The sequence below is a fragment of the Hypomesus transpacificus genome, chromosome 24 (assembly GCF_021917145.1).
Source record: "Hypomesus transpacificus isolate Combined female chromosome 24, fHypTra1, whole genome shotgun sequence".
Classification (NCBI taxonomy): Eukaryota; Metazoa; Chordata; class Actinopteri; order Osmeriformes; family Osmeridae; genus Hypomesus; species Hypomesus transpacificus.
This window is the reverse complement of record NC_061083.1, coordinates 5344778-5371918: the sequence shown is the minus strand read 5'-3', so window position 1 is coordinate 5371918 and position 27141 is coordinate 5344778. Positions and strand designations below refer to the sequence as shown.

General features: G+C 50.7%; 2 protein-coding genes across 5 annotated transcripts; both read left to right on the top strand.

Annotated features, from left to right (window-relative positions):
* The first annotated feature begins 232 nt into the window (after window positions 1-232).
* phf19 (PHD finger protein 19) lies at window positions 233-7967 on the top strand. 2 transcript variants are annotated; one of them, XM_047048635.1, is made up of 14 exons: window positions 233-372; window positions 1370-1564; window positions 1925-2006; window positions 2642-2737; window positions 3240-3334; window positions 3623-3771; window positions 3945-4040; window positions 4290-4479; window positions 4846-4913; window positions 5067-5213; window positions 5387-5450; window positions 5559-5641; window positions 5834-5929; window positions 6054-7966. In XM_047048635.1, the coding sequence occupies exons 2-14, from the start codon at window positions 1394-1396 to the stop codon at window positions 6373-6375; spliced, it is 1659 nt and encodes a 552-aa protein (XP_046904591.1). In that variant the 5' UTR covers window positions 233-372; window positions 1370-1393; the 3' UTR covers window positions 6376-7966. The 2 variants fall into 2 exon arrangements, with proteins under 2 accessions (XP_046904591.1, XP_046904592.1); XM_047048636.1 differs by lacking the exon at window positions 233-372 and adding an exon at window positions 417-518 and having other exon boundaries at window positions 6054-7967.
* Window positions 7968-10394: 2427 nt separating this feature from the next.
* On the top strand, window positions 10395-26596 carry dab2ipa (DAB2 interacting protein a). 3 transcript variants are annotated; one of them, XM_047048182.1, is made up of 15 exons: window positions 10395-10624; window positions 13416-13501; window positions 14331-14452; window positions 19511-19664; window positions 19787-19885; window positions 20163-20717; window positions 21728-21872; window positions 22285-22429; window positions 22602-23040; window positions 23213-23409; window positions 23689-24637; window positions 24748-24897; window positions 25349-25551; window positions 25670-25757; window positions 25983-26596. In XM_047048182.1, the coding sequence occupies exons 1-15, from the start codon at window positions 10582-10584 to the stop codon at window positions 26148-26150; spliced, it is 3543 nt and encodes a 1180-aa protein (XP_046904138.1). In that variant the 5' UTR covers window positions 10395-10581; the 3' UTR covers window positions 26151-26596. The 3 variants fall into 3 exon arrangements, with proteins under 3 accessions (XP_046904138.1, XP_046904137.1, XP_046904139.1); XM_047048181.1 differs by lacking the exon at window positions 10395-10624 and adding an exon at window positions 11976-13236; XM_047048183.1 differs by lacking the exons at window positions 10395-10624; window positions 13416-13501 and adding an exon at window positions 13620-13655.
* Window positions 26597-27141: the final 545 nt, after the last annotated feature.

Below are 27141 nucleotides of genomic sequence, written 5' to 3'. Positions count from 1 at the left end.
CCTACAAAAATTGAAAAAAAAAATCCCGTCCATTCTATGAAGTTATAATGTAAGTGAGAAACGTATTTAAACGTGTATGTTGAATAATAAAGTCGGGAGACATAGTGTACCTCATCTCATTGGGCTGGGCTTCCTGGATATGATGAGGTGGTTATGTTATTTACATAAGGAAAAACGTACATGATTCGCGGGAAACAGTGAAAAATGGCGACTTGCATAGTTTGAACTTTAGCGCCTGTAGCCTTCTGAAACAGTTGACTGTAGCCACAGCGTTTGCAGTAAAGGTGCAGCTCAGTGCGAATGGAACAATTTTCTGCTGTAGTGAAAAATATATCAAGTTTCCTCTCGCCCGTAGCGGAAGATTTTCAAGGGGTAAGAACAGTTATGCTCTGATCAGGCACATTTGCCCTGATTACTTTTTTACTGCACGCGTCCCTTTTTTCATCTTCTTGTGTAGTTGGATTTGTCTTGTTTTCGCTGACGTTTGCTTTGCTATATTATCACGTTTGTGGAGTAAGGTAATAATAAGAAAATGTCCACCTTTTTGTGATTTCAACGTTAGATTATTAAAGGTATGGGATTGATTGCAAACCGCTACTAGACAAGTTCAGACGCAACAGGTTTTTCATTGAATTGTCATAGTGAAAGTTAGTTTACGTTAGCAAAGTAGGAATGTGTCGACATCATAACCGTGCACGTTTTATAACTTGTTATAATACTTGTTGTATAGATGTGTATAATACAGCAAAAGATTATCTACGTCGACAACTTTTATTTTACTAAAACACATGGAAAACCTGTACTTGCTTTTACGTACGAGCTAGCTCGCTAGATCGCCACTGTAATCATACTTTATACAACTAGTTTCGTTGGTTCATAAGTGCGACGTAGCTTGTTAACATTTCTGTGGATGCGAGCCAGAACTTTTTCAGAAAATAGAAAAATGCATCAAGTTTGCATGGCCAGTGATGCAAATTGATTCGTCATATCTGGCTCCTCATGTCGAGGGAGCGTCTATGCGCATGCGTTGACCTGTCAAACTCCCTGTCGAAATTGACAGATGAGTCAAATGGAGCGGATGCGGGCCAGCTCACAACAGCTCGAGGGGTCTCCACATCTGTAGTTTCAAGATTCAGATTGACTCATCATCAGCCTGCTAAATCTTTTTAATCAGTTTGATCTGTCTTCACAAAGGATGCATTGGAGGTTTTAAGTATAGTAGCCACAAATTGTGTTGAATCAAGTTAAAGAAGCAATAATAATATAATAATCAGCTGTGGGAATCGCTGGGCGTGTGTGTGTGTCTGTGTGTGTGTCTGTGTGTGTGTCTGTGTGTGTGTCTGTGTGTGTGTGTCGTGCTGTTCTCCAGGTGTGAGCCATCGTCAGTAGCATCATGTTGGAGCCAGCTTACAGAGACGTGTACTGCAGCCCGGAGGAGCCTGCAGCGCTGCAGCCCCAGAAAAGGGGGCGTGGCAGTGCGGAGCTGGAGAGTAGCCTGTCACTGGGCCAGTACGTCCTCTGTCGCTGGTCTGACGGGCTCTACTACCTGGGGAAGATACAGAGAGTAAGTGTGATGGATGGAGCTCGGTGGTTAGAGGTTTGGACCGCAGGTCTGAGTCCTCCTGTATGTCACTGTCTGAAAGCGCATATACAGAATAGCACGTACACGGTCCCTCCTGTAGTATCGATAGCAGGGCTGTCCACCGTTCCTGGAGGTCTACCCTAACCCTAGGTTTGGCCAGTCTCGATGCTTAGGGACAGGTATAGCTCTGTGGTTAGACCATTTCAAGTTGGCAGGTTCAAATCCCTTCTGACATTCGCTATGGATCGTCTGCTGAATGAATACATTACTATTGTCATCATTTTTACTGTAGGTACTAGGTAGTACCTATGTAGCCTGACGAGGTGTTTCTCTGTGTGACAGGTGAGCGCCTCTAAGCAGAGCTGCTTTGTCACGTTTGAGGACAACTCTAAGTTCTGGGTCCTGTGGAAAGACATCCAGCATGGTGAGTCTGCCGATCGCCCTGACAACGCTGGTGCTACGAAGGCCTTAGCAGCGCCGGACATGTTTGTCAACCACAACCATTCCCAGCAGCCTAGGGCAGTGGTCTTCAACCCTGGTCCTCAAGGACCCCCTGCCGCGCATGTTTTAGATGTTTCCCTGCTCTAGCACACCTGATTCAAATGAACGGGTCGTTATGAAGTATTCTACAGTGCTTGATAACGACCCGTTCGTTTGAATCAGGTGTGTTGGAGCGGGGAAGCATCTAAAACAGTCATTCTCAAACCTGCCCTCAAGGATCAAGTCCCTGTCCTCAAGTACCACCTGTTTCCCTGATCCATCACACCTGATTCAAATAAATGGTCGTTACCAGGCTTCTACAGAGCTAGATAACCACCCATTTATTTGAATCAGGTGTGTTGGAGCAGGGAAACATCTAAAACATGCAGGACAGTTGGCCCTGAGGACCAGGGTTGAAGACCACTTGACTAGGGTGACATTTCTGACGCTCTGGCGACCCTAGAGGGCCGAAGACGTCGTCAAGCGTTTGCCCCACGCAGCGTATCACAGGGAAGGATGACGATTTTGACCCGCTGCATTTCCTGTAACCCTGTCCTCTCTGTCCAATCACGTGTCCAGCTGGTGTCCCGGGGGAGGAACCTAAGTGTTCCGTGTGCTCGGAGGCGGACCTGGGCTCGGACAACAAGATCCTGATCTGCGGCAAGTGCGGGATAGGTGAGTCTCCATGGAGACGGACGGCGTGGATGCTCTGGCGTCCTGTCGACCCCCGGTGGGATGAGTCAGGAAACGAATCCGACCAATCAGGAGAGGTGTCCTGTCACGGTGGATCTGATTACTATCTGAGATCAATCTGGGTCCCTTTCAGCCAGCTGTTACTTACGCAACTGCTCCCGCTAAGATCCCCTGTCCTAAACAATGGAGTGGAGCTGTCGGAAGGCTGGTGGAAGGACTGGAGTAGGGCTCCCTCTAGGGGTCAAAGTTTGACGGCGCTATTAAGACAGCACCGTTTTTGTCATGTGTGTTGGGGAAGAATTTAGATTCCCAACGTGCTTATTTTAATCCAAATCAGCTATTACCTTATCATCTGTTCATATATTCTGTCCTTTAATCCATTCATATATATGAGGCCGCTGTGTTTTTATGACAGTCATAGGATGTGGTATTTGTTATGTTTGTGTGTGTTATAATGTGGTTGGGGGGGTCTGTGTGTCTCCAGGGTACCACCAGCAGTGCCATATCCCACCAGTAGAGGGCAGCGTGGAGCAGTCTCCCTGGTTCTGCCGGCGCTGTATCTTTGCTCTGGCCGTGCGGGTGAGCATCTGACCCTGGACCACACGCACTGATCATCTGTCGCATAGGACACAAGCATCTGATGTATGAATGTATAAATGTAGAGGGAACCATCATCCACCCATTACACAGCGATATAACACTCACTCAGTCTGTTCAGTCATGAGGACCTAAACAAGATCTTAGGAGCCCTGGCTCATGTTAAACCTGATAACATACAACTATAGGGCAACAGCTTCCACTGTTCTGCTCCTGACTGATCCAACTGGTTGTCTAATCACACCAACCTGTGTTTCTGTCCTCCCACAGAAAGGGGGCGCTCTGAAGAAGGGTCCCATAGCCAAGGCCCTACAGGCCATGAAACAGGTGCTGGCCTACAGCCCTGATGAGCTGGAGTGGGACTCCCTGCATCGGACCAATCAGCAACAGTGTTACTGCTATTGTGGCGGGCCGGGAGAGTGAGTTAGACCAATCAGCAATTGTGTCATTGCTTCTGTGGCAGGGAAAGAGTATGACTAATCAGCAGTAGTGTCACTGTGCTACTGTCACCGTGGTTATGGTCATTAACGGCAAGAGAGTCAGCCCAAAAGAGTGCAATCATGTTGATTTTTCCCCTCTGCCTCTCCTCAAGGTGGTACCTGAAGATGATCCAGTGCTTCAGGTGCCAGCAGTGGTTCCACGAGGCGTGTATCCAGTGTCTGCAGGAGTCCATGATGTTTGGAGACAGGTGTGTGGATGGATGGTTACATCATGTCATACTGTCCTGTTCCTCTCTCTCCGTATCACTAACTCTCTTCTCCTCTCTCCCCTCTGATACTCTCTGCGCTCTTTTGTCCTCTCTTACCTTCACCCTCTCCTTTCCTTCTTTCTTCTCCTCTCGTCTCCTATTTCCTCCTCTCACCTCTTCTCCTCTTTCCTTCTCTCATCACCTCTCCTTCTCTCCTCCTCCTCTCTCTCCTGTTCTTCTCTCCCCCAGGTTCTACCTGTTCATCTGTGCGGTGTGTAACCGAGGGTTGGAGTATATAAAGCGTGTGGCGCTGCGCTGGGTGGATGTGGTCCACCTGGCCCTATATAACCTTGGAGTCCAGAGCAAGAAGAAGTACTTTGAACTGGAGGAGATCCTGGCCTTCGTCAGCAGCAACTGGGAGCACTTCCAACTGGGCAAGGTGAGAACACACACACACACATCCTTGTAGATACACACACACTTCCTTGTAGATACACACTTCTGATCAGGTTACAACCACAAACACGGGATATGATTACTTAAACACACCGATCAGTTTGTGGTGTTCAGGGTTCTGAAGGTTTCACTCTCTCTCTCTCTCTCTCTCTCTCTCTCTCTCTCTCTCTCTCTCTCTCTCTCTCACCCACTCTCTCTCTCTCACCCACTCTCTCTCTCTCTCTCTCTCACCCACTCTCTCTTCCGCACTTTCTCTCACAATCTCTCCATTGTTCTCTATCTCTCTCCCTGCTCTCTCTCTCTCTCGCCCATTCCATCTATATCTCCTTCCCCTTCTCTCTCTCTCCAGCTGTCCAACACTCCGTCCCCTGATCGAGGACAGCACCTCCTGGATGCCCTCAACAACTACAAGAGCAAGTAAGAGCCTCACCTTGCCACACGCCTACAGCCCTCCCTGCCACCCTCACCTGACCTCGGCACAGGGCTGCATGACAGGTGGACGACGTTATGCTTTAAGGAAGTGATCCACGTCTAGCCTTTATGACCTTATTTGGGCGTCCTGTGCTCCAGGTTCCTGTGTGGGAAAGAGATCAAGAAGAGGAAGTGCATCTTCCGCCTGCGGACCCGCGTGCCCCCCAACCCTCCCTCTAAGCTCTTCCCTGAGCGCGCTCAGAGCGAGGGCAGGAGAGGAAGGAAGAAGGGCGGAGCCAGGAACAGGTGTGTGTCTGGGTGGAGCCATCAGAATCTGATTAGTCATTGTTGCCTTTATTTTGTAACTGGACTTTTTATAACTCTCTCTGTGTCTCTCTCTCCCTCTCTTTCTCTTGCTCTCTCTCTTTGTCTATCTCTCTCCCCCCCCCCTCTCTCTCTCTCTACATCGCTCTGTGTAGCTCCGCCCCTGCTGAGAAGAGGAAGAAGAGGTCTAAGTGGCTGCTAGAAGACGCTATTCCCAACGTGAGTCTCAATACCCAGAATCCTCTCTGATTCAAATATATCTCCTCCCACTTACAAGGTGTTAACAGACCCACTGGATGATGGTGTGTGTGTGTGTGTGTGTTTCAGAATGATTTGAGTTCATGGAGTTCCAACCATCACATGGCCAACATTTTTGACTTCACTTTGGATGAGCTGCAGAGTCTGAAAAGGTACAACACTCCTAAAACATACAACATTCATGTAACTGCACACAACAACATAGCTCTGACATAGGTATGAACATATGAACACAGCATTTAACTGATTCAGAGTATCTCCGTGTTTGTTTGGTTGGCTGTCTTCTAATACGCCCCAGTGTTGCTGAATACCTTTGACCCCTAACCATGCCATCCGACCCCTAGCACCAGCTCTGGACGGACACTCAGCCTGGATCTGGACTCTACAGATGCTGCTAGCACTTCTGGGTCTGCCACAACCAGTGTCTCCTATGACTTGAGGTAACACACACACACACACATACACACACTCCCACTCAAACGTGATCTCATGTTTGTGTACTGCACATATGTTACAACACAACGTTGTTAGTTGTGTGTGAAACTCCACATCCTATGCCAACAGGAAGAAAGTGGGAAGCCGTAAGAGGAAGTTGCCCAGTTGCAGCTATAGCCAACTGGCTAACAGGAGAGAGGTTGTGGAAAGCGAGCTTCCTGGAGAGGAGGCTTCTGGGATACTGGAGGACCAGACCATCGACAGCCACACCTTCGACAGCATCAGCGAGGATGACTCCTCTCTCTCCAACCTCAAGTCGTCTATCAGCAGTTACTGGGGCGCGGCCGGGAGGCTGACGTGCGGGGAGCGCTACCAGGTTCTGGCCCGCCGGGTCACCCCCCAGGGGACGGTTCAGTACCTGGTGGAGTGGGAGGGGACTACACCATACTGACAGGTCACCACGCACCACACTGACCAAATCCCAACTGCCAACTGTCCACATCCCGTCGACCAATCACCACGCCCCGTACTGACCCCTACCTTTGAGATCAGCTCTCGGCTGCAGACGAGAGCTGGAGGGGGAGGAGTTGCAGGGTTTCGTGGCAGCATATCAGAGCCCTGCTAGATTCTCCTGTAGTTGTTGTGTTTGACAGGAGAGTGCAAGTTCACCTCTTAGTTTATGTTTTATTTTTTTGTCGTTGCAATTTTTCACTTTAGGCACGCAGTTAGACTAACCATCACAAAAAGGGAGACCAGCACATCAGATGACGACACCTGGATTCAAACCCCGGTTTCTAACTCAGACCTGTACACCAACCACCTCACAATCTGAGATTCAGCTCCGCTCCCCGCAGTAGTAGTAGTAACGTAGTGTCTAGTTTTCAGTATCAACCTTCATAATCTGCCCCCCCCCCCCCCCCCCCCCTCCCACCATCTCCCTTCCTCTATACAAAGTCCCAAACAAAGCAATATACGCCTAACTGTTTTGTTGCCAGGCAACGCTAGCCTCTTGGACATTCCGTCAGGAAGTGTTCTGGAACTGTCGGAGACATCGTTGCCGTTGTGTTCCTCGTCGCAGTTTTTGATGACGTTTGATTCCAAACCTGAGTTTGGGAAGTGTGTAAACTGGTTTGTTACAACAGTACTCTTTGCTCTCCTGTTTTGTGCACAGTTTTCCTCCCTCTCTCCGTTGCACTATCGACATATATTGTATAACTATGCAAGTACGGATGTTACCTTGATAACCAAATATTATCGAAATGAGTAAAGTGTCCTTAATAACCACACTAGACCTTTGATTAATTGGTAGCCACATGCTATGATTTATATCCTTTTGTTAAACAAAGTTCTCGGCTACGTTGGATTTTTCCCAGTTTCCTTCCCTGTAACTCACAGGCTGTAAGCACTTAACGACGATAGTGTTTAAAGTATATTGTTTGTTAATTATTACAGTATGACTGTATATAGTCTCTAAAACAGTTCATAACCTTTCATAATGATGCGGAGTTGAGGCCTGTCATAGTGTCTTACATGACCTATGTTTGTTTGTATTTCCAGTGAATTTATTCTAGTGTTGTAACCACAATTGCCTGAGAGGAGCCTAAAAATGTTGACTTCTACTTGTATTTATAAATACATACGGTTGAAGAAGAATGACTGTGACATAGTTCTGTTTCATCATCTTAGCTTGTTCAGACCCTTCTAAAGAGCCTTACGTACCAATCCTCTCTTTTCTAAATCCCTCCTCTCTTACCTCTCTCTATCTACCTGCCATCTCTCTTCTATCTCTTCTCTCCCCTCTCCTCCAATTTCCTCCCCTACCGCTTGTTAGAACTGTTACTGCGCATCTCTCAGCGGCTCGACGCTGTGCCCTGATTGAATGATGGATGATAATGTGATTCTTTGTACGTTACGTTGAGCTGCAATAAAACATATCTGACGTACAGTGCGTTTGTTGGTTCATCCACTTAAGTAAAGGATTGTTCGATATGGGATTACAATTGAACGATTTAATGTAAGGACCTGGCTGTCTGGGTTTGACATTGCACACTTTGTTACATTGTTGAACGATCGCTAGAGAGCAGGAGCAGAGATTAAATGAAATTGCACACTTTTGCGATGGTCTTATATTGTATTGTGTCATTTATTTGTATACCAGCAACAGTTATAGTTTACGTTTTTGCTACTGTTTGCAACAACAAGCGATATTAGCACATTATCAACTAAAGTATGACGGAAGTACAACAAGTGAGACTCTTTTCCTACATGACAAGACAGTTAAGCCTTTAATGCAATTAAGGTGTTACATGACGTGCACCAGAGTCATGCATCGCTCTCTATTTCAAGAGACCAAACTACAGGCCTCCACCTCTCACGCGCCTGCACGGGGAGTTTGTGGGACAATGTGGAGCGCGAGCGGTTGAGGCGAGGTCGAGTGCAACGGAACAGGGGCTTGACGTGGTTTCCATGGTTTCTGTTCAATCACCGTCCACGATTCGTGTACTGAGTTCATCATGGGGTGAATTGACCAGGCTGTCAACATTCATCAACTAAAGTCCCAACAACTTAACCTGCTAGCAGGTGTGTCGCTAGCTAGCACACTCACCTTCTACAAGCTAGCGGGAGCACTGTGAACCATGATGGATAATTTAGTCACCCATCGGACAAGATGCCAGTATCAAGGATGGATGAGAGTCACAGGTGCGTTCACTTAGCGTTAATTAAGGCCCGTAAGATGACTCTAGTCAGCTTTAGTTTAGGATAGCTGCTTTAGTTTTTGTCTGTCAGACTTTTTAAAGATAACCCGACCATGCTACACAGGTTTGCATTGTACGTTCACAACAGGTATTAGGTTGATAGGTTTACGGTAAACACCCCCTAGCATCCAAAGTCACCTCAGACACAGATTTGGGCGAGTGACAGGAGTACTGACTCAGTATTTGTGTCAGTATTTTTCCAAACAGTTTAAGAGGGAATTCTCGTGTAACAGGTTTGTGTCCTTTTAACACAGAGATCATTGTCATAACAGAGATTATTATCAAACGCGTGAGTTCCTTGTTTGAACTTGTTTGTTTCAAGTCTGATGCTTGTTACAGCATGTAATGTTTAAGGCAGGGGTGTCAAACTCATTTCGCATCGTGGGCCACATACGGCCTAGGGAGATGTCAAGTGGGCCGGACCATTAAAATTATACCATACTCTGCTATAAATAACCAAAATATCATGTCTTTCTTCTGTGTTATCTAGTTTAATTGATATAAAGACCATATCGTATAAAGTCCGTCCAACCGCTTTAACAAGTAATGATCTCTTCGGTGGTGTAGTTGGTTAAAGCGTTGTACGATTACATATTGTTAATGCGAATCTGGGATCCCAAGTTCGCGCCCCAGTCCAGTGAATCTCGTACGATATTCTTTAACTTTTACTGTGAGAAAATGACATAATTCTAAAGGCCTACGGATGTATCACAACATTTTAATGTGTGAGCACTAATATCAGATCAAAATGAACACATGTAGCCTTAATTAAATATTGAATAACGTAGGGTAGTCTACCGTCGGAGACAACCACTACGCCTCATTCAGCCAGTTTAAACGGCTGCTAGATGACGCTGTTCATTTTCAAAGCGCCGATAGTTCGGCTCTTTGGGCCGGCACAATCCGGAAGAAACCATCAAAGCTTCACAAGGCATCGTTCGCCCATCCCTAGTAGAGACCAAGGTATTAATTGATACCGTCTGCTGTTTTCAGTCTGTCTCAGTGATGCGGCTTGTCTTCTACTCTGATGGAAAGAGTGCGCCCCTTAGCGGATAATCCATGAATTGCAGCGAATTAAAAATATTAATTCCATGTCTTTTATGCATTTTTTCCACTTTCAAATTATCCTGCGGGCCTGATCGAACCTCCTTGGGGGCCGGTTCCGGCCCGCGGGCCGTATGTTTGACACCCCTGGTTTAAGGTGTGCTGAAGGACAGTGTTTGTGTGTGTGTGTGTGTGTGTGTGTGTGTGAGTGTGTAAATTCTAATATGAGCTTTATCTGACCCAGAAATGAAGAACTCGTCCCAGTGGATGTCATGTGGCCAGTCTTTCAGCCAGAACCTGGTCTGGAGACCCAAGTTCTGCATTCTGTCTGACTACCAGATGCTGCTGCTGGACAAACATGAGGTTGGAGGAATGTGTGGTAAACAGAGAGAGATAAAGAGAGATAAAGAGAGATAAAGAGAGAGAGACTCAAACTGAGAATTATGATGTGGGTGAGAGAAAGAGACAACAAGATAGGTGTTTCTTTATCTGGGATTCTTGACGATTCTGCCCCTCCTCTCAGATTCATCCGTTGTTTCTCCAAGAGAAGAGGGTGGAGACATGTACATTCTGGTTGCTAAGACACACCCTCAGAGTTCCTCCCGAGAGCCACGCCCCCAAGGAATCCTTGGCCCCGCCCACAGACAGCGGTGAGTCAGTCAGTCAGCTGGGTTCTCAGTCTGTCAGTCTGTCAGTTGATGTTCACAGGAACCTGCGGAAACAGCTACCTCTGCTAACCTTAGCAGGAATCCATACACACACAAACACCCACCCACACACACACACACACACACACACACACACACACACACACACACACACACATAGCTGGCTGGGCTCAGAGCAGCCGTGGAGTTATGGAGTTTGCGGTGGACTTTTCCAAAGCGGAGAACATCCATGGTAAGAGACCTGCACACGTACGTGTTTCCATGCCAACGGGAGCAGAGAAGCAGAGGGGGCGGATTAGGAAAAAGGACATTATTTTTGTTTTGATTTGTACTTCTGTGATTATATTGTTTTTGTATTTATACCACTCCCAGTGCTGACTGAATGTCTGTGAATGTGAATTTATGAATGTCTGCATTTTTATTCTGTGACTCAGACTGGAGGCCTCACACTCCACTATCACAGATATTGTCATCAGTTGGACTCTTATCTAGTGCTGCTGACTGTGCTGTCTGTGTCATTAGACAGATTAGTACAACAAAGTGGGAATAAGCAAGAAAAAAAGACACCAAGATGCTTGAAACACCAGGCTTTGGTCTAGACCCTAGTTAACACTGTGGTAAGAGTCTGAACCTCAGACTCTCTCTGTGGACTCTAGTCTAGTTATTACTGAACATCATTGTCGGGTGACTTGTGCCTAGTTTACACCATAGAAGAAGAGAGGAGTCTTCCTTAGTGTTGTGAGGAGAGATTAGCTGCTGGTTCAGACGAGGCCTGCTCAGAAGCAGGCTGGGAGGAAGTAATCGTGATGACATGTCAGAATACTAGTAATCTGCTCTAATCTCGTACAGAATCAACAATTTGTTTTGGAGTTGGTGTGTGTTATTTCCGTGTGTACTTTGTGTGCATGTGTGTGCTGGGGGTGTCGGAGATTATGACTCAGGCAGATACATGGACACTGTCCTGGGGTCCTCACAGCAGCTTCACATCTTCCTCCATGAGACTAAGAGAAGCCTTGGTAGGGGGCCAGTATACTGTAGATTGAATTTCAATCACCATCTAATTTATTCCCTCAGTTGGCTTTTAGCACAAATTTACATTTAGTCATTTAGCAGACGCTCTTATCCAGAGCGACTTACAGTAAGTACAGGGACATTCCCCCCGAGACAAGTAGGGTGAAGTGCCTTGCCCAAGGACACAACGGGGAATTGATCCGGAAACCTTCTGAGTACTAGCCCAACTCCCTCACCGCTCAGCCATCTGACTCCCCTCTACAAATATGCTGGATCCTTACTGCTGTGTGTCTCTTCACAAAAACGGGTTTTTCTTGTCCACATCAGATCTATGTATTATAAATGAGCAAATTGGTGAAGTGGTTAATTAGTCATCAAAATGATGACCAAGACACACTTCACAAAGATACTATTATTATAATAAAAACGATATTAGTTATATTACAAACGATAATGTTTGTATTGAGAGAACTGGCTGTGTGTTTTGGAGAACCCGTGCCAGGGAATCATGTTCTCATCCCCCCCGGACACGGAGAACCGCCTATGACTCGGCTCAGAACCGGCAGAAATAGAGGTCAGAGGTCAGGTCACTCTTAGTCAGGAAAACACACTTTGTTATTATTTTATCTCTTTCTTTCTATATTTCTTTCTTTATTCATTTATTTTTCTTCCTTTATCTGTTTCTACCAAAAAATACCCTAAACTTTGGAGTCAGGGGGAGATAAAGAGAGAGGGATACAAACATATCACGAGAGATTACTTTTGGTGTTTGGGATTTCTTTTTTACATGAGGTTTTAAAAAATAAAACGTGACAGATAAAGATTGGAATGCTGCGGGGCATTGTGATTCTTGGAATCAGAGGAATAACTGGAAAAGACAATCAATCATTCAGCAAAAAAAAAAAAAAGATTGAGAGGGATGAGAGGGTGAGGAGTCTGAAAAGAGTTAAGAGAGCAAGAGAGAGAAAAAGCCACGGTTTGAGTCTGGACCCACATACAGGATCTCTGTGGCTGGAGTCTCCTCTCTGCAGTTCCAGTGTCTCCAGAGGAGGGCGCTATACACTCACAGTTTGATGGAGAAATCAAACTTCTGACACACACACACACACACCACCAGCACCATCATTTGTGCACACACCCCACATGCTGCAAATCAGTATGAAGGGTCTAAGACACACACACAATTGACATCACCACCCTCATGGCCTTAGATAATGATGGTCTTGTTTACATCCAGTGTTGGTGTGTGTTTGAGTGTGTGTGAGTGTGAGTGTGTGTCTTCTTGACCCTGTCCCTCTGTCTCAGTGTTGTCAGCTGTTGACTCACACGTCTGGTCTGACTGTAAGTGAAGGCAGGAACAGTAGCATTCCTGCGACGGTGTTGTGATCATCTCTCCTCTACAACATTCCCTCACTTCAGCCAGCCTCAGACAAGACTGGGCCTGTTACAGAACCAGCTACAGAGACTCCCCCCTCCGTCCTCCCCCCGTCCCCCTCCACGGCTGAGAGTGGATCCCCTGACTGGCTGTGTCTCAAAGGAGAAGTGTTCAGGAGAGACAGCGGGGTCTTGGTGCGCAGCTGTTGATCACCGTTGGGATCTGAGTGTCCGCTAGCCAGTCCAGACGTCAGCTAGCTAGAGTGTGTTTAGGGAGGCCAGACGGCGGTGTTGGGGTCTGTTTGGGAAGGTCGTAGCCGTCGTGCTTGTTGGAGAGAGGTGGGATGGCTGGGAAGGGGCGGGGCCAGGACAGGAAGTGGTACCACTACAGACTGCCGGGTCGGAGCCGCCTGCGCAGACGAGCCAGTCGCACCAGTCGCAGAACCAGAACCAGCAAGGGTGAATACTTCACCTGCTTTCTGATCGCCTGTTGATCTGGTGTTGCTGGTCCTTGTGTTGCTCTGTTGGGGGGGGGGGGGTTGAGGGGGTAGGGGTGACGGGTGGGTGAGGAGAGGATTGCTGTGGTTGTGAGAAAGGACAATGCTCTCAGTTTGATGTGTGTGTGTGTGTGTGTCCAGATGTTCCTGCTGAGAGACAGAGACGCAGACAGAGCATGCCCAGCAGCCCCTCCCTGGACACGCCCGCCACACCCTGTAAAATCACGGTAAGCCACACACACACACACACACACAGTTGCCCTCCCACACACAGAGCCAGACAGGCCTGATGTGTGTCTTTATAAATAATGCTGAATATTTTTGTGTTTAAGCCATGCCACCGTCCCATCACACACACACAGATTGGGGTCCATCGAGGAGGTAATCCATACCGTTTTAATCTGGTTCTAATCTGAGCAACATTCCAGCCGTTCATGCTCCACCCATTCCACGTCCACTCACCCCCCACCCCTCTTTCTCTCTCTCTCTCTCTCTCTCTGTCACACACACACACACGGCTCATACCAGTCTGCAGTTTCCATGGCAACGGGGGCTTAGAGGAGTCGCGCAGTAGCACTGCTGCCTGTATGTGTGTGCGTGCGAGCGTGCGTGAGAGAGTGTGTTTGGTCACATGCTTGTGTGTGTGTGTGTTTGCATAAAGAGTAGATGTGTCCGAAAGATCCACATAACAATGCTCCACTCCAAGTCACGGATGGTTTCAGACAGAAAGGGAGAGAATTAGAGAGGGGAGGAGCAATCAGACAAGAGGGGGTCCATGAGAGTGTGGGGGGAGGGAGGGAGGGAGAGAGAGAGAGAGAGAGGGGGGGGTGATGAGAGAGGGGGAAGGGAGAGAGAGAGAGAGGGGGGGGAGGACAAAAGGAGAAACAGAGAGAGCAGCTCTGGTGTTGACATCCATGTTGTTGGGGTTTTTAAATGAAAGGAGAGGAGAGTGACTGAATTCCTCTCCCTCTCCTCTCTGCTCCTCCCCTCCCCCCGGCCCCTCCCCCCACCCCATCTCTCATTGGCCGCGGCCCCTCCTGGCCCCTCCCCCTGCAGGCTTTCCTGACGCGGCGGCTGAAGTCCTCGATCAAGCAGACTAAGAGCCAGCCCAAGCTGGACCGACACAGCAGCCTGCGGAGCATCCTGCCTGCCTTCAGAACCGCCGCCGACCATGACAGGTAGGAACACACACACACACGCATGCATGCACAGACACACACACACACGCGCATGCACACACACACACATCCACGCATGCACACACACGCACATACACCACTGTGCGTACACACACACAATAGACGCAGATACACGTGTACAATCACAGGATGTTATACGACGTACATACACAAATAATTGTGCACACACACAATAGATGCAGGTGCACATGTACAAACACAGGATGTTATCAAGTGTACACACACACAGGACATGCAGAAGGCACAGGTACAACAAGCTATATGTAGACATTTAGCATCACACTCTCTGGACACACATGCAGTGCATGGATACACACACACTGCATGTGCCCAGACACACACACACACACACAGTCGAGCTGATCTGCTCTCTGATGTGTCAGCCATCACACAGCCTCTACCAGCGTGAGGGTGACACAGCCTCTAACACAGTGAGGGTGATACAGCCTCTACCACAGCCTCTATAACACAGCCTCTATAACACAGCCTTTATAACACATCCTCTACCACAGCCTCTATAACACAGCCTCTACCACAGCCTCTATTACACAATCCTACCACAGCCTCTATTACACAGCCTCTACCACAGCCTATATTACACAGCCTCTACCACAGCCTCTATTACACAGCCTCTCCTGGATGATGAGGTTGACGCGTCAGATGGAATATGAATGAAGGAGTGTGTGTGTGTGTGTGTTTCTGAATGTCAATGAAGGAGTGTGTGTGTGTGTTTCTGAATGTCAATGAAGGAGTGTGTGTGTGTGTGTGTGTGTATCTCTGAATGTGAATGAAGGATTGTGTTTTTCCTGTGAGCAGTGTGATTAATAGTTACTTCCTGGTGATCACCTTCACCTCTCCACAGGAATGGTATCTTCCATGTTCTTTGCTGCACCTGTCAGCCAGCCAGTTGAACAGCCAGCCGAACAGCCGACCAGCCAGTTAGTCAGTCCATTAGTCAGCCAGTCAGTCAGTCAACTGGTCAGCCAGTCTATTAGTCAGCCAGCCAGTCAGTCAACTGGTCAGCCAGTCTTTTAGTCAGCCAGCCCAGTGAAGCTGAAGCTAGCCAGATGCTACTTGCTAGCCACGCACAGCTCTGCTAGCCAGCTAGCTACACATAAATAACCACTGCTGTGTATGTGAGTGTGTGTGTGTGTTTGCAGCTCCTGGCATGGTGCCCAATAGGGACTAGCCTCATTAAATCCCCTGTAGCCTGGTCGTCTTTAAACCCCTTTAGGACCTCCCTAGTCTGGGCCTGTTCTTTGGCCTCTCTCTCTCCCTCCTTTCTCTCTTCCGCTCTCTCCCTTCCTCAGCCTGTCCCTGTCTCCTGGGTAGACTGCCCCCTCCCCTCCTCTTAATCTCCTCCCCTCTCGCCTTCCATCTGTCCTCCCTGGGTTGGGATGGAGAAGGGTTAAGGTTCCGTATGCCAGATTTCTCTGCCGGGGTCAGTTGTGCTGGAGGTGTACAGTCTGCTGGTGGATGTGATGGACTACTGTTTATGTGCTGTGTGCTGGTGGATGACAATATGACTACTAGGGTTGGGCCTATATCCTGGTGACTCTCTGGTATCAGAATGAAGTACTGTCTATCCTGATGTGGGGCCAGCTGGACAGTATGGAAGAATGATCTGGATGGCTAGGTCTATATGCTGGCTTGATAATGTTGTGAAGTGGTAATCTGATTCTGTCGCCGGTGAATCCTGCTGATCGCCGCAAAGCCTCCAGCCTATCTTGTTATCAAGGATTTATTGGGGTTTAAATGAGAGCTTAACCCAATCCTTGACCATTTGCAGCACTTGAGCAATTCACGCAGGCAGGAAGAGGCGCGTGGCGGCTCAGCGCCGACGGCGCCGGCTGTCTGAACAGAGCGCTGACGTGAGGCGCTCGCTCACGGGCTCACCCCGTTAACCACTCACTTACCACGACGAGTGCCGATCCGTTACCCCGGCAGCGAAAACATCACTCCGCTAATGGATGGTTGTCATAGAAACAACAGAACCTGTGTTCGACTCCTGTCTTGGCCCGGAGTGCGGTAGCTCCACGCTGTCTCCTCTCCCTGCCGTCGTCCTAGCGACTGAAGATGTGTCTGTAGTGTCTGTACATGCTGTGTGTGCGAACACAGACGGAAGGTGAAATATATACAGCTCAGCTGTAGCCAAATAGAGGCCAAGCAATCAAGCGAACCAGTCAGTTAACCAGTCAGCCAGTCTGTCCATCAGCCAGCCAGCTACTCTGTGAGTCAGCCATTCAGCCAGCCTTCCATCAACAGTAACAAATCAGTCAGTAACAAATCAGTCAGTTAGCCTGCCAGCATGGCATATGGGCTCCCTTTGGGCTGTAGCATCAAGCCCCTGGGATCATGGAACACTACCAAAACCTCTGGAGGGGGGGGGAGGGAGGGAGGAGGGAGGGGGGGGAGGGAGGGAGGGGGGGGGAGGAGGGAGGGAGGGAGGGAGGGGGGGAGAGGGTGGGGGGAGGGGGGGGAGGGGGGGGGATAGCGAGAGATTAACAGGAAGGGGGCTCTAGCAGAGTGTGATGTGCTGTGAGTGACTGCTCTATCCCTTGAGGCACATCCCCACAAAGACACCAGGACAAAGACCACACACACACAGGCACCCTCACACACACACACACACATAGATACTGTACACACCCACAAACACACACACATACACCCACACACTAACGCAAGCATGCATGCATGCAGAAGCGCACACACACCCACACACACTGTACATGCACTAGGCAAAAGGGGGCAGGGCTCTGTGTGCTTACACTGGAGAGAGGGAGGGAGGGGCAGAGAGGAGAGGTACAGAGGAGAGGAACAGAGAGGGATCGCACTCCGAAGCACTGTCAGATCGAGGGAGCAAGGGATGTGTAACCCAGTTAGAGGAGAGGAGAGGGGGATGAGCAGAGGAGAGAGGGGAGGAAGTAGGGCAGGCTGGGTCTCACTTTAGGGGAGGAGAAGCAGGCCAGAGGAGGAGCTGGAGACAGACAGACAGAGAGAGAGAGAGAGAGAGAGAGAGAGAGAGAGAGAGAGAGAGAGAGAGAGAGAGAGAGAGAGAGAGAGAGAGAGAGAGAGAGAGAGAGAGAGAGAGAGAGAGAGAGAGAGAGAGAGAGAGAGAGAGAGAGAGAGAGAGAGAGAGAGAGAGAGAGAGAGAGAGAGAGAGAGAGAGAGAGAGAGAGAGAGAGAGAGAGAGAGGAGAGAGAGAGAGAGAGAGAGAGATCATCGAGGAAGACAGATAGTATTATTAGCATTAGCAACAGAAGGTGTTATAATAGTGAGGCAGTATAGGGCCTTTCATCTTCCATCCTAGTGCATGGAACTTTGATCCCCCTCCCCCTCCCCCTCCTCCTTCCCCTCCTCCTCCCCCCCCTCCTCCATTCTGACGGAATGTCTGGTGAGTATTCTATTCCGCTTCTCACGCCATCCATCACTGGCTGTGCAGCGTGTGTGTGTGTGTGTGTGTGTGAGGGAAGGCTCCTGCGTTAGCTGAACACGGCGTCAGCTCCTCTTGTCTTTTTTTGTCAAGCGTGTGCAGGCCGTGTTCATGGCGTGTGCTGGGAGTCCTCAGACGTGTTCCCATGTAAGCCGGAGCGAAGTGTTCCGTGGGGACTTGCCTGCCAACTCTGGTATGCCGACGTTTCCACAGCGCGTCTGATTGGCTGGCTGTGTGCACATGAGGAAGCTGAGCCTTTGTCCCCTGGGAGAAGGAGGTGTTTAGAACCAGGCCGTGGTTGTGCGCTGGTTGTGTCTTGGTTGTTTAGACTGTGTGTGTGTGCGTGGGTGTGGGTGTGTGTGTGTGTGCGTGGGTGTGTGTGTGGGTGGGGGGGTGGATTCCCATTCTTTGTCCACCGAGATAATGAATGTTTGAGAAGGCATCCTGAGGTTGTGTGATGGTTAGTGGTTGGTTGTAGAGATGGAATATATACTGTATGCCCCTAGGACCCACCTAGGGCCCAGGTGCTGCTTGACTAATGTCATGGTTTTTACTGTAATGAGCATGAGGATGAGGATGATGATGATGAAGGCTAGATGTCGACTGTGGGGAGATATGAGGAGGTCTCTGGCAGACAGTCTGCATGCAGAATCATCTTTCACTTCAAAGATGCAGTCAGTCAGATATCTGTTCTCAAGGCCTCTGAAATATTCACTACATATGAGCCCTACTGAGGCGCGTGTGTGTGCGTGGTTAGAGTATGTGTGCATTTGGTTAGTGTGTGTGTCTACACGATGTATGTATTTAGGCTTGTGTGTGTGTATACCTGTGTGTGTGTCCACAGTAGCAGTGTGCAGCTAGCGAAACAGTATATCGGTGCAGTGAAAGATCGAGTGTGTGGGTGTGTTTGTGTGTGTGTGTGTTTGTGTGTGTGTTTGTGTGTATGTTTGTGTGTGTGTTTGTTTGTGTGTGTGTTTAGCTGGCGTCTGGTGGCGGCTCTCTAGAACGTCTGTCACGTTGTCGTTAGCGATGGAACCGTTGCCAGGGTAGGCCAGAACATGACATCACTCAGTGTTGCAGTCACAGCTCAGAGCTGAGAGTCTTCCTCTCTGCTGCTCTCTTAACACCACACACACACACATGACATCACCCCAGCTTAATACAGTCATTAAATGTTACGCAAACACCTACTTTATACACGCACAAACACACAGGAACACTCACACAGACAGACAGACACACACCCAAACACACTCACACATTCAGAGGTAATACCGGGATTTAGAGTAGGTCTTTCACCTTTGCCCCTTGCCTATTCCACCAACCATATTACACGACTAAGCTGATTGGATAAAAAGGGTCGCTAATTGGGATCGCCATGGCGATGGGAGGGATTACACAATGTCATGCTTCGGGGACTCAACAACAAGAATTACCTGTGGTGTGTGTGTGTGTGTCACATGCCTCCTGTGTTTTGATGAATGTATTCAGCATCACAATGATGTGATCTTTGGACCTGCAAAGGGATTAGGCTGATTTGTGTTTATGTGTGTGCCTGTGTGTGTGTGCCTGTGTGTGTGTGCCTGTGTGTGTGTTCCCAGGTCTCATCTGATGCCGAGGCTGAGAGAGTCTCGCTCCCACGAGTCGTTGCTGAGCCCTGGTGCTGCTGTCAGGGCCCTGGACCTCAGCATGGACCAGCAGGTCCTCATCAAGCCTGTCCACTCCAGCATCCTGGGCCAGGACTACTGCTTCGAGGTGACCTCACACACACACAGCGCACACACACACACACACAGACGTATACACGCCACAAACACACGTGCACACACTCTGCTCCAGACTAAGGCGTGTGTGTGTGTGTGTGTGGGTGTGTGTAGGTGACCACGTCCACAGGTACCAAGTGCTTCTCATGTCGCTCGGCTGCAGAGAGAGACAAATGGATGGAGAATTTGAGGAGGGCGGTCCACCCCAACAAGGTGAATACCTTCCTGTACCATGATCCAATACAATACCATTTAACCGAGCACAGTAAGTTACAATAGAACAGAGTAGAGTGAAATAGAGCAGAGCAGAATGGAATTACAGAAAAGTACTTCAGAGTATGGTAATGTAGAATGCAGTCATTATTTCCAGATGATGGTTCTGTCCTCGGGACAAAAGTAGAAAATGAAAAAAAAGTAATGTCCTCTTGATTAAGCAGTCTCGTCTGTGGTGCGTGTGTGTGTGTGCGTGTGTGTGTGTGCGTGTCTCCAGGACAACAGCAGGCGTGTGGAGAACCTGCTGACCGTGTGGGTTGTGGAAGCCAAAGACCTCCCCGCCAAGAAACGCTACTTCTGCGAGTTGTGCCTGGACGACACGCTGTTCGCCCGCACCACCTGCAAGCTCCGCGCCGACAACATCTTCTGGGGCGAGCACTTCCACTTCAGCAGCCTGCCCGACGTGCACAGCCTCACCGTGCACGTGTACAAGGAGACCGACCGCAAGAAGAAGAAAGACAAAAACAGCTACGTGGGATTGGTCAACATCCCCGTCGCCGCGGTGACCGGCCGGCAGGTGGTGGAGAAGTGGTACTCGGTTTCCACGCCCAACCCCAACAAAGGCAAGACCCCGGTTCCCATGGTGAGGATCAAGGCACGCTACCAGAGCCTGAACATCCTGCCCATGGAACAGTACAAGGAGTTTGCAGAGTTCATCTCCAACCACTACCTGCTGCTCTGCTCCTTGCTGGAGCCCAGCATCAGCGTCCGCAACAAGGAGGAGGTGGCCAGCGCCCTGGTGCACATCCTGCAGAGCACGGGCAAGGCCAAGGTGAGACCACCTGCTCACTACACACTACCTACTACACACTACACACACACTACCTACTACAGAGTACTGTTCAGAGAAGCGTTCCAGTGTGACCATGTCCTTACTCCATCACCATGGATACAGCAGAGTGCACAGTGCTTACAGCATATCCACGCAGCACCAGTCTACTGTAGATCGCCGTGTCAGACCTTTTTGCTAATTATCTCATCAAACCTTCTCCCTACCGTCCCCCTGCTATAAAACTATGCACCGAGACCAACGACTGGTTGTGTGTGTGTGCGTGTGCATGTATGCAAATGTCTGTGTGCACAAGGACGTCCTCTACAGCTGTTTAAGATTTTGCAGCAGACGGCGTTTTCTCCCATGTCCTTTCCTGTCCCCCTGGTCTCACCCATGGCCTGTCCAGTCCCCCTGGTCTCTCCCATGGCCTGTCCTGTCCCCCTGGTCTCTCCCATGGCCTTTCCTGTCCCCCTGGTCTCTCCCATGGCCTGTCCGGTCCCCCTGGTCTCTCCCATGGCCTTTCCTGTCCCCCTGGTCTCTCCCATGGCCTGTCCAGTCCCCCTGGTCTCTCCCATGTCCCAGGACAGACAGGCAGAGGAAGTGTGGAAGGAGGGAGGGAGGGCGGGGGAGGCAAGTAAAGGAGGGACAAGATGCTAGATCCATTAGCCCGGGATCAATAAAGGAAGAATGACTCATCATCACTACTGTCTAGACTCTGCCTCATCTCTGTCTCTGTCTCTCTCTCCTTCTCTGCCTCATCTCTCTTTCTCTCTGTCTCTCTGTCGGTCTCTCTCTCTTCCTCGTCTCCCCCTCTTTCTCCTCTCATGTCTCATAAATCTTTTCTTTTTTTTCTCCCTCCATCTCTGTCAGCCTTTCTATTTCAGGGACTCTTTGTACTTCAGCTCTCGTGGTGTATGTGTGTGGTGTGCGTGTGCACGCTTGTATGTGTGTGTGTTTGTAACACAGTGGAGAGCTGACCTCTGACCTCCAGTGTTCCCTCTGCTCCTCAGGACTTCCTGACCGATCTGATGATGTCAGAGGTGGATCGCTGCGGCGACAACGACCATCTGATCTTCAGAGAAAACACCCTGGCCACCAAGGCCATAGAGGAGTATCTCAAACTGGTGGGCCAGAAGTACCTGCAAGACGCTCTGGGTAGGTACACGACAACACACTACGGTACAGTGGAGTGTGTTGAAAGAGGACACTTAACCGGTGGGTCATAAGTACAGTAGAGTACAGCACAGCAGCCTTTCTGAAACCCTGGTCCCCGGAACTTCCTGCCCTGCATGTTCTAGATGTTTCCGTGCTCCAACACACCTGGTTCAAATGAACGGGTCGTTTTTAAGCTCAGCAGAAGCCTGATAACGCTGGTTCATTTGAACCAGGTGTGCTGGGAGAATCAAACATGCAGGGCAGGCATTCCCCAGGTCAGGACCAGGGTTTAGAGAGTACAGTGGAGTGTAGAAATAGACTCTGTGCAGTATTGTTTGGTGGACTAGGCTACGGGAGCCCAAGCAATGAGAGCTCTCTGACCCTTCACCCTGCTTCCCCCCTCCCCCTCAAGGTGAGTTCATCAAGGCTCTGTACGAGTCAGATGAGAACTGCGAGGTGGATCCTGGGAAGTGTTCGTCCAATGACCTGCCAGAACACCAGAGCAACCTGAAGATGTGCTGTGAGCTGGCCTTCTGCAAGATCATCGACTCCTACCGGTAACAAACACACGGGCCTCACATACACACACACTCACAGGCCTCACACACACACACTCACAGGCCACACACACACACACACATGCACAATGGCCTCAGACACACAGTTTTCACACACACACACACACACACACAGACCACACGCTGACCAGGGAACCATCCCTCCCCCCAGGGTGTTCCCCAGGGAGCTGAAGGAGGTGTTTGCGTCGTGGCGTCAGGAGTGCAGCAGTCGAGGTCGGCCCGACATCAGCGAGCGTCTGATCAGCGCCTCTCTCTTCTTGAGGTTCCTCTGCCCAGCCGTCATGTCCCCGTCCCTCTTCAACCTCACGCAGGAGTACCCCGACGACCGAACGGCGCGCACCCTCACCCTCATCGCCAAGGTTACCCAGAACCTGGCCAACTTCACCAAGTTTGGCAACAAGGAGGAGTACATGTCCTTTATGAACCAGTTCCTGGAGCACGAGTGGACCAACATGCAGCGCTTCCTGCTGGAGATCTCCAACCCGGAGACCATCTCCAACACAGCAGGGTTCGAGGGCTACATCGACCTGGGCAGGGAGCTCTCCACCCTCCACGCCCTGCTCTCAGAGGCCCTCAGCCAGCTGGACCAGGTACACCTGCTAGTCATACTGCTAGCTTGCTTGTTATACGTGTTAGCTAGCAAGTCATACCGTTAGCTGGCTTGTCCTATGTTAGCTTGCTAGACATTCCGTTAGATAGCTAGACATTCCGTTAGCTAGTCAACTAAACTACATGCTAATTTGAAATGTTTGTGTCATGCAGTCAACCGTGTCAAAGATGGCTCCCCTGACCCGGATCCTACGGGAGGTTACGTCCGCACTGACCAATCCAGGGGCTGGAGGGGGTCAGGTCTCCTCCCCGAGGTCAAGCTTGGCCACACCCCCTCTGTCCCCACCTCTCTCCGCTGCCTCCATCTCCACTGGCCTCCACAGCATGGGTCTGGATGGACCAATCCCAGGGTAGGTCAGGCTCGGATGAACCAATCACACGACCAGCCCATAGGTTATGACACACCTGCTTCAGAGGTCAACCTTGTCAGCGTGCAGACTTTTCAACAACTATTTGTATTCTTCTTCTGACTCAGTTGCTGTGTCTTTCTTCAACCTTCTCTCCCCCCTCTTCCCCATCTTCCCCCTCTTCCCCCTCCTCCCCCTCCTCCCCCTCCTCCCCCTTCCTCCCCCTCCTCCCCCTCCTCCTCTCCCCCTCCTCCTCCTTCCCTCGTCTCTCCTGTCTTCCAGGATGGTGGACTTCACCAGGCTTCCGTCTCCGACCCCAGAGAACAAGGACCTGTTCTTCGTGACTAAGAGCTCCGGTCTGCTGACGTCCGGCCTCCAGCAGTCTCCCGCCCGCAGCTCCAGCTACTCCGAGGCCACCGAGGCCGACGCCCTGGCCAATGGGAGTAGAGGTGTTTCCATGACGCTAGCCAATGGCAGTAAGAGCCTGTCCCTGGTGGACCTACAGGACCGCAGCCTAGACAGTCCGGCAGGCCCTGCCCTCTCGCCGACTGACGGCAACGACAGCCAATCACCTGTCGGCTGGACCACCCGTGCCCCCCAGGTGGCTCCCACCCTCAGGAGGACAGGCCACACCCCCAGCACCGACTCCGCCTCCGGCCGTTCCCACCTCCTCCCCCTCTCCTTTCAGAATCCTGTCTACCAGATGGTCTCCATGACGACCGTGTCGCCGCGGCAGCAAGACTCCCCCGTCCTGACCACGCCCCCTCGTGACTCCGGCTCCGACGGACACAGCTCCACCAGTTCCCACGGCAACGCGGATGAGGTTGGCGGGGGAGGAAAACACGCCTTCCTGACTCAGATGCCTCTCGGCGTGGGGGGAGGGGGAGGCAGCGAGGAGTTCGCCCGACGTTCCGGAGAGTTCTCTCGTCGGCAGCTCTCGCTAACAGAGACTCCGCCCCCAAGCGTCATCGTCCCTCGCCAGAACAGCGCCGGGCCTCAGCGGAGAATCGACCAGCCCCCTCCCCCGGCCACGCCCCCGGCCCCACCCACCATCAGCAGAGGCCGCACCCCTCCCAGCATGCTGGGCGGAGCCTATCCTGGGCAGAGGCCCGCCTCCGGCAGCATGATGTCATCATCTCCTGATTGGCCCAGCGGGGGAACGCGGCTCCGACAGCAATCGTCCTCCTCAAAAGGAGACAGTCCTGAGAGCAAGCAGCGCACCCTCATCAAGGTAACCTTCCTCTGACCTCTGACCCCTGGACTCCCTGTTTGAAGACAACACAGACATCATTAAAACGCTCATCTCCCATCTCTCCCTTTCTCAACTGTGTGTGTGTGCAGGCGCCCTCCCCAGTCAACCCCAATGCTCTGGACCGCACGGCTGCCTGGCTGCTGAACATGAACGTCCAGTACGTGGAGCAGGAGGGTGGGGGGAGGGAGGGGGCCGAGAGCGACGGCAGGCACAGAGACGATATCACGCAGACCGAGAAGGTAACCCTCCTCTCCCCTCTTCCATCCCCCTTTCCCCTCTTCTATCATCCTCTTCTCCTCCATCCCCCTTTCCCCTCTTCTATCCTCTCTCCTCTCCTCCATCCCCTTTTCCCCTCTTCTATCATCCTCTCTCCTCTCCTCCATCCCCTTTTCCCCTCTTCTATCATCCTCTCTCCTCTCCTCCATCCCCCTTTCCCCTCTTCTATCCTCTTCCTCTTCTCCATCCCCCTTTCCCCTCTTCTATCATCCTCTCTCCTCCATCCCCTTTTCCCCTCTTTTATTATCCTTTCTCCTCTCCCGCACAAGCAGGAATTGATTTTGCGCCAAGAAGATATCCTCCCATCTTCTCTCTCAGTGTGTCCCTAACCAGCAGGAGAAGGCTAACTGCCTGTGTGGATCCCTGTGTCAGCTTCTAACTGCAGCTCACCTGCCCCCCCTGTGTGTCCCTCAGTACCAGCAGGAGATCCTGGTTCTCCAGGAGCGTCTCCGGGGAACGTCCCAGCGCCTGGAGGAGTACGAGACCCGCCTGGCGGTGCAGGACGAGCAGAACCAGCGCATGCTGCAGGAGTACCAGGCCCGGCTGGAGGACACGGAGGAACGCCTGCGCCGCACGCAGGACGACAAGGACCTGCAGATGAAGAGCATCATCAGCAGGTGGCTGTGGGGCCGAGCCTCGACACGAAACGAGCGCGCCCGCGGTTTGCGTGAGCGGCCCGCTGCCTCTTGGCTTGTTGTTTCCTTCTTTGATGGTTGTTTTTTTTTGTGTTGTCAGGTTGATGTCAGTGGAGGAGGAGCTGAAGAAGGACCACTCAGACATGCAGTCTGTGGTCGACTCCAAACAGAAGATCATCGAGGCTCAGGTACCACTTGGCTCTCTGCGAATGTGTTTGATGTGGTTTCGAGTGTTTTGTAATGATCAGACGTCCTTATGTGAGAGCTAAGGGAACAGCTCCCTCTGGTGCTTGGAAGAAGGAACAACGTCTACATAAGGCTACGTACCTGTTCCTCTAACTGTCTCTCTACCTGTCTCTCTACCTGTCTCTGCCTGTCTGTCTCTCCACCTGCCTGTCTGCCTGTCTGTGTAGGAGAAGCGGATAGCGTCGCTGGACGCCGCCAACTCTCGTCTGATGGGCGCCCTGAGCCAGTTGAAGGAGCGCTACAGCGCGCAGAGCAGGAACGGCCTCTCCCCCACCAACCCCAGCAAGCTGCAGATCACCGAGAATGGAGAGTTCAGGAACAGCAGCAACTGCTAGGCTGGAGGAGGGGCAGGGCAAGGGGCGGGGCGGGGGGAGGGGAGTCGAGGGACGGGCGGGGCCTTCCGAGGTCGGAGGGGCGTGGCCTAGGGTGGGAAGGATCAAAAGGGGGACAAAGGTTGGCCCTGCAAAGCCTGATTGGACACGATTGTGGAAGGAGGAAGGGAGGAGCCGGTACTGCTCACCTGAGAGACAGATCTCCATGTGATCAGGTGAGGACCAGTAACAGTGTTGTGTGGCCTTCTGGACCCTGTCTGCAGTCTGACCCCAGGCCCTGGACAAACGGGGGGGGCAGGACCTTGCTGGAGCACTGGGGACATGCATCACTTGTAGAACTGTGAATGAGCCCTGGCTGGAGGCTCTGACGCCCCCCCACCCAACCCACCTGGAGTTACCTCACCTCACCCCCCCCCCCACCCAACCCACCTGGAGTTACCTCACCTCACACCCCCCCCCCCCCCCCCCCCCCCCCCCCCCCCAATCCTAAACTCTGTGAGACTCCAGCCCCATACCTTGACCTCAGAATTCACCCCACAGCCTTGACCTCTGAGAGGGGCTGCTGATGTCACTTCCTGTCTTACTATACAGAAGGGGCTGCTCTGACAGGAAACAGGAAACTGCGATGCCCTCTGACTTGCTGTAGGTGACAACAACTTCCACTTTCTTCACTCTCTGTTTGACTCGAACGAACATAGTAGCATCCGTATATCACCTACACACTAAACTGTATTCTATCTGTTTGGTTTCACAACGCATAATCATACAACCTTTCTGTATCTTACCTGTATATGTTGACCTTACCTGTATAACATGTTTACCTTAACTTTACGTGTTAGCTTACTGCAGACAGTGGATTTTGCATGTACCATATTAACACCTGGACTTCAGGTCAGCTTAGTTTGAACCGAATGGTAAAGATTTTAATTCCCATTATCTGGTGCATCATTTATTAGTTTATAGAGGCTCCACAAAGATGTACATAAAACATTGA

What these genes read in the sequence shown, in the direction of transcription:
- phf19 (XM_047048636.1), top strand. Translation starts at nt 1,394, where the DNA reads ATGTTGGAGCCAGCTTACAGAGACGTGTACTGCAGCCCGGAGGAGCCT. An exon ending in CTCAACAACTACAAGAGCAA is followed by an intron (nt 4,914 to 5,066) that starts GTAAGAGCCTCA and finishes CCTGTGCTCCAG; the next exon opens with GTTCCTGTGTGGGAAAGAGA. An exon ending in AGTGTCTCCTATGACTTGAG is followed by an intron (nt 5,930 to 6,053) that starts GTAACACACACA and finishes CTATGCCAACAG; the next exon opens with GAAGAAAGTGGGAAGCCGTA.
- dab2ipa (XM_047048181.1), top strand. Translation starts at nt 13,122, where the DNA reads ATGGCTGGGAAGGGGCGGGGCCAGGACAGGAAGTGGTACCACTACAGA. An exon ending in AGCAGCGCACCCTCATCAAG is followed by an intron (nt 24,638 to 24,747) that starts GTAACCTTCCTC and finishes GTGTGTGTGCAG; the next exon opens with GCGCCCTCCCCAGTCAACCC. An exon ending in ATGAAGAGCATCATCAGCAG is followed by an intron (nt 25,552 to 25,669) that starts GTGGCTGTGGGG and finishes TTGTGTTGTCAG; the next exon opens with GTTGATGTCAGTGGAGGAGG.